Source organism: Octodon degus, unplaced genomic scaffold (assembly GCF_000260255.1).
Source record: "Octodon degus isolate 3935 unplaced genomic scaffold, OctDeg1.0 scaffold00115, whole genome shotgun sequence".
Classification (NCBI taxonomy): Eukaryota; Metazoa; Chordata; class Mammalia; order Rodentia; family Octodontidae; genus Octodon; species Octodon degus.
This window is the reverse complement of record NW_004524691.1, coordinates 5,201,778-5,210,784: the sequence shown is the minus strand read 5'-3', so window position 1 is coordinate 5,210,784 and position 9,007 is coordinate 5,201,778. Positions and strand designations below refer to the sequence as shown.

The 9,007-nt window shown below is 39.1% G+C and overlaps 2 protein-coding genes across 2 annotated transcripts in view; one reads left to right on the top strand and one right to left on the bottom strand.

Annotated features, from left to right (window-relative positions):
- Positions 1-9,007, bottom strand: part of Gfm1 (G elongation factor mitochondrial 1) — a 52,020-nt gene that overhangs the window by 9,228 nt on the left and 33,785 nt on the right. The window contains exon 14 of the mRNA XM_004639843.2: positions 1,884-2,046. Coding sequence (XP_004639900.1) covers positions 1,884-2,046 — 163 coding nt within the window. The remainder of the gene's footprint in view (positions 1-1,883; positions 2,047-9,007) is intronic.
- The window catches only part of Lxn (latexin), a 7,495-nt gene continuing 3,570 nt past the window's right edge, over positions 5,083-9,007 (top strand). The window contains exons 1-4 of the mRNA XM_004639842.2: positions 5,083-5,629; positions 6,805-6,867; positions 8,102-8,279; positions 8,575-8,711. Of these exons, the coding sequence (XP_004639899.2) occupies positions 5,459-5,629; positions 6,805-6,867; positions 8,102-8,279; positions 8,575-8,711 (549 nt within the window). The 5' untranslated portion in view covers positions 5,083-5,458. The remainder of the gene's footprint in view (positions 5,630-6,804; positions 6,868-8,101; positions 8,280-8,574; positions 8,712-9,007) is intronic.

The following is a 9,007-nucleotide window of genomic DNA, read 5'->3' as shown; positions in this document are numbered from 1 at the left end:
AACAACAACAACAACCCTTTTAGGACCAGGGCGATAGCTCAATGGTCAGAGCACCTGCAATTCCCAGTGCCACATGCCACACTGGCCCTGCACCTAGCTGGCCACTGGACCAGGCGTGATGGAGCACGCCCGTAATCCCAGCGCTGGGGAGGCTGAGACTGGAGGATCACTACATGTCCAAGCTGTGTAGTGAGACCCTGTACCAAATAAATAAATAAATAAATGAAAGATTAAAAAAATTTTTTTATAAAGTTTAAATTAGCATTTTAAATGGTACTGTTGTGGTATCTAGGTGAGTAATCCCCTCAGAAAGTATATTACTTAAAGATGCAACCTGGATAGAAAGTGATGCTTTCTATAGAAAGTAAGTGTTAATGACCATTTTCTCATAGTCTTAACTCTCATAATCCATTACAAATACAGCATAATCTTAAATTTCACAATAAAGATACAGAAAAGGCAAAAGTAAAGAGCTCCTTAAAAAAAACCCAAAACTAAACAATGCTTAGTAGGTAAGAAAAACAATGCTTATGAGTTGTGATTAAAATATACAGTAAATCTTTAAAATTTGTTCCAAGATTGTTACATAAAAAAATACATTGCTATTAATCCCCCTCAAAACCTACCCCTTACTTCAAATATGCTCGTGCTATGTTGCTCCTGCCACATTCTGAAGCAGCTCTGGAACTCCTCCGCTATGAGTGTATTTAGTTGTGCTGTTGTGGCTGTTCCAATTTATTAAATTTTACTAAATTTATTCTAAAGTCAGAATGTTTATCTTTTATGGTCACTAAGACTTTAGGAGGAGTCAGAAGTAGGGAAGGTGTCAGATCTAGCAACTAAGGTGGGCGACAAAACACCGCAATGTTTTTACTGTCCTGCCTTTCCACTGGATGGCGCTTAGCTGCAGCATTCACTGTCTTTTAAATTATACATCAAGATTTCCAAAAGTGCTCCATAAAGTGGTAACAACAATGGATAAGTCTTCATTTCAAGCAAGGAGTATTTTCAGTGGCACTAATGCCAATGTGTCTTTTGCTGTAATATGTTTTTAAAATTAGTGTTTGTAAACAGGATATCATGTCCGCATCTTGTACAGCAATTAACCACTAGGAAGAATGTATGCAATGTGTTAATTATTGAAACTGTCCTACCAATTTGGTTTGAAACTGTCTCATTGCTATTTGTTTCTCAATAAAATTATGGGGAAAAAAATGTATACAGGGGCCAGAGAGATGGCTCAGTGGAATAAGCACTTCCCTGGCAAGCGCAAGGACCTGAGTTCAATCCCTGGTTCCGCAAAAAAAAAAAAAAAAAAAAAGTATACATACACTGATTGAGAAATCACATTTCATAAGGTATACAACAGCTTTAAAGCAAGTGCTGTGCAAAGCAAACAAAACATTAACTCCTTGTATGTGTGAAATGCTACATGGTCTTATTTTGTGAAGGGCACAGGTAAATTATTTTACAATTAGTTTACCAAATAAAGAACTAGTTCTGAACACAAATATAGCAAAGAAAACATCAGCCAGCAGCAAAGAAGACAGCACACTCAGGTACAGGGGATCTTAATGAATTATTCCTTGACAACTATATACACAGTTTTGTTTTTTTTTTAAATTTTATTGATGTGTGTGTGTGTGTGTGTGTGGCCAGCTCAGCACACCAGGGGGCGGACTGGCTGGCATGTGGTGCTGGGGGATCGAATCGCAGTCCCTGCGCTTTGCTAAGCTTGTTCTAAGTAGGTGCTTTAGACCACTGAGCCATCTCACCAGCCCCCTACACAGAACTTTTATAAATTCCCAAGAACGATATATCTTGTGATTGAATAACAAACTTCTTAATAAATAAAAGTGCAACGAAGTTGTGTTAAAGTTTACCTTTTCTACAGCAGGTATAAATTGTTTTGGAACATTTGTCCCGAACGTGTCATCTGTGAACTCCAACTTTGTGTAGTTCTCTGGGTCCAGAGGCTCCAGGACACCTATCACTTTCCCAAACTGGCCTGCACCACCTGATTGTTTTTTATGTGTAAAATCAAACCTGAAAGTAATTTAAGAGGGAGGAAATCAACACAATATTATGCAATTAGCAGAATAAATTACTCTAATTTAAATGAAAACCATTCTATCATTTTCACCTTTTCTTTTGACTGTGATAGCCTTACTATAAAATTTTATTGCAGAAGTTAATTGAAAGATTTCTCTCCTTTCTGTTCTTACTTGTAGATGAAGATGGGGCCCATTACCAAAGTGATCTATAGTTTTCAATTCTAATGCTGAATTTCCAAATTTAAAAGTAATTAAAAAGTTCATTCTAAGGCTCCTGATCCAACAACCTACATTTCAAAGAATCTACACACTTCTTTTGGACTGCTTTTCTGCCCGAGAAGTGTTCTCTCCTGAAATCTTTGGGACAGAGAACAAGTACTTGCAAATAGGAGCTCTGATAGCTGTAGGTAATTTATTCAGATGGCACCTCCACATCTATTTCCTTTCCCATTTGAAACACATCTCCCTATTTCCTTTATTTTTTTTTAACTTATATTTTGGTTTCTCAAGTAGGAGAAACTATGCAAGACTTCAACTTGTAGGATTTATTTCACTTAACACATCTTCTCAAGGTGCACCCATTTACCTATCAATGCCCAAACTTACCCTTCTTTATAGCAGAGTAGCACTTCATTGTATATAAATACAGTACCATATTTTCTTTACGCAGTCATCTGTTGGTAGCTATAGACTGTTCTCAATATTTAGCTATTATGAATGGTGCTGCTGCACATGGATGTGCATGTATTGCTGTAATATGATTTTTATCTCTTTCAGGAAGACATTTAGGGAATAGCTAGATCAAATGGCATTTTTAGTTTTAGTTTTTTAAAAGAAATCTCCATACTGATATCCACTGTGGCTCTACTAGTTTACAAAGATTGTAAACAAACAAATGATGATTCACTTCAAAAGCCACTAGAAGGCACTGCAAAGAGACTGATGCTACAGTAATTTAGATAAAAAAGTGAACAAACCAAGACCACTGAGCAGGCAGCTGTACAGAACTGCTGAAAGTAAAAGAACCTCTATCCTATGGTCAGACCACTGGCATGAGACAGGCAATTTAGTTTTGGCAAAACATCATCTGTCATGTTAAATTAATGTTAAAAATATGTTATTAATTTGCGTATTGGTTTTGAATTTACAGTCACACCAAAGTTATAAAGCACTCATTTTCGGCTTTACATTCATATACTTACATCAATGTCTAGTATATTTACTAGATTCCAGAGGACCACGAAGATAATCTACACATTATTTCAAGTTTGAGGATAATGGGCTGGCAATTTATCATTCATGAGATTGAGTGGGTAAGAGTTCAGGAACCTAAACATGAGATTTGCTTAATGTAACTCACCTAAACAGCCTCTCAAGCCCCTTTATAATGTAATAAATTATATTTTTAAGAGAGCTCAAGCTGGTACAGGTACCTTTAAAGGCCAGCTATACCACAATCTATGTTACTAGCTCTCCACCACAGACAACTGCATTCTTAAGGCTTCAAAACAGTGAGTTTAGAAACCTTTGGTACCTCTTACTTCTCTAAGTGGCATTAGCATAAAAAAATATAACTAGCAATTTGTGAAACTTAAAATTTCATTATCAATGAAGAGTGCTTTTTGAGGCATCAGTATGTACTAAGTCACTTTTTCCTGGATGCTATCCAAGAAGCATTTAATTTAAAAAATTCACACACACACACACACACACACACACACACAACCTAAGAGCCTGGGTGACAAATGACCTATCCAAAACAAAAACAAAAACAACAACAACAAAAAACCCACTTTCAGCTTCTTAAGAAAAGGCTTAAGAGGAAAAACAACTTTGCCGAGTGTGGTGACTCACACCGGTGATCCCAGTGCCCAGGAGGCAGAAGGACCCCAAGTTTGGAGGCCAGCCTGCACTACAGAGGAGACCCTCTCTCAGAAGGAAAAAGGAAAAAGTAAAGAAACCCATTTCATTCTTTTGGGGCTTTTTGGTATTTTTTTAGGGAAGGGTCTACAGGGTGTTCAGGGTCTCACTACTAGATCAAACTTGTAGTGATCCGCCTGTTTAAAGCCTCCCAAGAACTGGGATTACAGGCACATGCTACCACGCCCAGTCTCAACTGGAGTCTCAGCGCGCCCGGGGTGGGGCTGGCATGGCAGGCCTGGGGATCCAAACCCCTGGCCCCTGCAATTCGCTGAGATATTTGGCTGGCCCTCGTTTTTTTTTACTCTTTAGATACTGTAGTTGTTGGCTAATATAACTAGAAAGATTTTTTAAAATCTACTTCAAAGAAAATCGTTTATAAATTTTAAGTCTATAAAGACAGCAACGCATTGCAATAGATGCATTTTTGTTCACTTTATTTTTTATAGCATTACCACCATAAACAGGTAAGTCTACCCAAAGAGCCTTCAAACCATGTTTTTAAAAACAGAATAAGTCAACCAGCCAAAGTGAAGTTCTGGCCATAGTTCTGATTAAAAGGAACCTTAGCTTCCTGATCCATCCAAAGAACTGCCTATGCTACAATTTCTCAAATGTGACAAAACAAATTCATGAAGAATGAAAATGCACTACTTACCAAGCTCACGCCTGCAGAAGCAGCTATAAAACCTTGCTTTTGTTAGAAGCTATTTCAAGTAATACTATGTATTCAGTATTTAAGAGTGTTTTCATCATGAAACCAAAATACTCAAGTAGTTCAAGTTAGAAGCATGGTGTTGTATCAAAAGATCAAAAGATTTTTCTAAGATCAGTAAAGGCAGAGGGGTGTACAGTAGCATTTAAAAACTTCTCATCCAAATTATACAGTCCTCTAATACAATGGTGTGCTGTATCTTGCGGTCTCTCATATCTGCGTTTGGGCAGAACTGACACAACCCCATAAAAGCTGGGGATGAACATGCTGTTCCCGGACTCTAGCAATGGAAGCACAAAGGAGGACGGACTCACAGGACCTGGCACACGTGCACTTTGCCCTGTGTGAGGCCCTGCGCAGTGTACACGTTTGTACTAAGGGCAGCAGCCAATGTCTCAGGAGGGGAAACTGGAGGCGTTAAGAGACCCGGTAAGAGCGAAGGCTTGAGAGCCCCGCCCTGCGCTTCCCTAAAGGTTAGCACTCTAACACAATTCCCGCCGTGGCCCACACCTGCACGCCCTGGCGAGTAACAATTGGCCAGCTTCTCCTCCAGTAAGAGCGGCTCTGCCAAGACTCCGCGAGCGGGCGGGGCTCCGAGCCTGGCCTCCCAAGGTTCTAAGACTCTGGGAGCCGCCGCACACAGAGCCGCTTCCTGAGCAAGGAGGAAGGAGGAAGAGGGGGGAAGGAGCTCACATCCAGGGCACACCCAGCCCGAGCCTGGCGCGCCTTCTTTCCGCACAAGCTACCCGGCGGCAGGCAGCGGGCGCGCATGGACCCTCCCGTTAGGCCAAAGCAGCCCGCGCTCGCCCAGATGGAAATCTCGCCGAACCACTACGCAGCTTCCAGGGCGGCCTCGGTGGCGGAGAGTTGCATCAACTACCAGCAAGGGACGCCCCACAAAGTGTTCCTGGTGCAGGCTGTACAGCAGGCCCACAAGGAGGTGAGTGCCGCTCTGAGACCTGTGCCCCCCACCCATTCTCCGAGCCCCATCTAGGCACTGCCCCGCCCCCTGTAGCTTCTCTGGTTAACCCTCAACCCTTTGGACTGTCTGCAGACAGCTGGAACAGTTTGTTGTCTTTTATTTTCACTATAAGGCGGAAATATCAGAAACACCAGTAATGGCTTTTATGCCCACTATTACAAGGAAATAGGAGGGTGGGAATTTTCTCAAATGAGACCTGTAGGAGTCATTCGAAAGAATCAGCTACCACGTTTCTTGACCAGTCCTGGAAATACTCCAATCTTGATCACACAAAGCTCTCGTCCTCCAAATGACTCACCATTGCCTAAATTTTAAGAGCAATCCTTATTAGACCCTTTGACCAAAATGAAGGTGGGAAACAGCGAGATACACTGACAGTCAAAGTCAGAGGACAAAAGTGTCCTGGACTGATGCCTCACTTTTAACCATCCGAAGGCCACAGGGACTGCAGGGACTGCCTAAATTATGTATGTGCTCCTCTGGCTAGTGTTTATGGCCCTAGCATATTAACTATATGTATTTGGAGGCTGTCACTTATTTTTATCTGACATAACTGCTAACAGTCCTTAGGAGCTAAGATGCAATACATTTTATTTAGGAACAAGTAACATCATTCAATTTGTCTCTTGATTTAAAAGTAAAATATCTACACATTTCTTACTGTTACAAGATTTGTTAAAGTATTATTTGTGGGCCCACTAATATGAAAGTAAAAACAGTACTTCAATGTATTAGGATGCCAACCATTTTGCAGTCATCTGCCTCAAAATGGAATTCACATTCACGCTATGTGGACGGTATGCTGGCTTTACAAAACAGTCTTCTCCAAGGTGTGTTTGTCTTTTTTAGAATTAAAAGATGTTGAGATGACAGATCCAAAGTAAGCCTGATGATTAGAACTGAGCTAGGCCCAGTTCATTTTTATGCTTTTCTTCTTAGTAAACTTGCTAGAGAACCTGCTAACTTAGATACTATATACCCGGTAACGTAGATTTTTTTTAAGATATAAAGCTTTAATCATTTCCTCCAACAGACAGTCCTTCCAAACAAAAGAGAATGGACTCCTAAAAATGCAAATGTTTCATTTGTTATTATAATATTATTTTCTCTCTGCCACACTTTCTTAATTTTAGGATATTCCAGGAGGAGGACATAAGTATCATCTTAAATTCTCTGTAGAAGAAATTATCCAAAAAGTAAGTGAAATGCCTGTTTTAGTACATAAAAATTGCATCCTATTCCAGATCATTCTTGCTGGGATTTAATCTAGGGCATCATTATTTCTTAAGGTTGTTGGGTCTCTAAAAAATGCAAAAACACTAACCACATGGGCAAAGCTTAAAATGGGGTAATTTTTACTATCTTGGTGTATTGAGATTCATCTTATTTCTGTTGTAAAATTTAGAAAATAGACTATACTACAATTCAATAAATTACCTTATGTTACATACTCATAGGGCGGTCTGAATTTATGTTTTATATAACTGAATTTAGTACCTGATTTTCTACTCTTGAACACTTTAAGCCTACCTTTCTAGGTCTGTTTTTGATTATTTGAAGAAAGCAGGTGTTTCTAGACATATTTATGAGCAATGGAATGGTTAACTGATAATATTGTTGAGTGTCTTTTATTAACAGGACAAGTAAATTAAATACACACACACACACACACGTCAAATTAGTGGGACAAATTTAAAAGGAAATTACAAATGGCAATATAACCATCTTGAAATTTTAAAAAGCTTGTTCTTTTTTTGAGGATCATTTAGGAGATAAATGCTAATGTAAGGAAATTAACTGAAAGGCATTTGAACTGCCAGACAGTTATCTTTATAAAGCACAGCCATATGCTACAATCTTTTAACTTTATATCGAGGTTGCTGTCTTTGCAATTGAAACAAAATGTGTTATTTCAGGAGCAAAAGGTGGGAATTATAGAAAAACTTAAAAAAAATAATCACAGCACTCTGGTAGGTTGAAGTAGGAGGACTGAGATTCAAGGCCAGCCTGAGCAGTTTAGTTGAGATCCTGTCTCAGCTCATGCTAAGATTTCTGAATTCATTTCCCAGTACCAGAGAAGGAAAAAAATACCAGTCTTGAGCTGGTATATAGACAGAATAAAATCTGGCCTTGCAAATGGAACACTCCATTAATACTGAAATATATTCAAAGTTCAAAGTTGCAGGATTAGAATTTAGAAGATTATGAGACTTAGTTATAAGGTAAGATAGCTATTTTAGGGTGTTTGTATGGTATCTTTAGACAATTAGTGGGTCAGGCCCAGTTAGATACCTCATATCAATTACTCTGAAGTCAAGTCTGAAACACCATTAAGAGTCAGTGCTCTAAATCCTAGCTCAGAGAATAGTAATAATTAGTAATGGCTGGTCACCTGTAACTAAGGATCTTTCATAAAAATGTTTCAAACAGCAAGTTACGGTGAACTGCAAAGCTGAAGTACTTTACCCTCCAACGGGACAAGGTACTGCACCAGAAGTCAACTTCACATTTGAAGGAGACATTGGGAAGAACCCAGATGAAGAAGATAACACATTTTATCAAAGACTCAAGGCCATGAAGCAGCCACTAGAAGCACAAAATATTCCAGGTATGGAATACATAGGGAGTGGAAAACTATTTTTTCAACTCTAAGACTGACTTTACTCATGCTCAAAATTGTTAGATGTTACCTGGCCTGTAAATATCCTGGCTTTGGCAAAAATACTGACTTTCAAACTAATCCAACAGAAACAGTCTTAATCCTTTACAAATCCAAGACTTAAATTGTTTCTTCATACATTTAAAGAAAACTAAGACATGACTTAGAATTTAGATTTTTTTAAAAGGTTAGCACTAAATATACAGAAGGATTACATTTCATTTATAAATGTTTTCCCCACCAGACAGCTTTGGAAATGTGCCTCCACAAATGAAGCCAGTCCGACACTTAGCCTGGGTTGCCTGTGGTTACGTAATATGGCAGAATTCTACTGAAAACACATGGTATAAAATGGCAAAAATTCAAACTGTCAAGCAAGTGGTAAGTAACCCCTATAAAGTACACTGTTAGGATTAATGTGAATTAAAAGTACTTTATTTCATATTGTCCCTATAATCATTTTGCATTCAAAATAAAGTAGTGAATTTGGTATTATAAAAGTTAGTTCCAATCAAAACTAGAGGGGCTGGTGAGATGGCTCAGTGGTCTAAAGCACCCACTTAGAACAAGCTAAGCTAAGCAAAACACAGGGACCGCGGTTCAATCCCCAGCACCACATGCCAGCCAGCCCCGCCCCCTGGTGGACTGAGCTGGCCACACACACACACACACACACA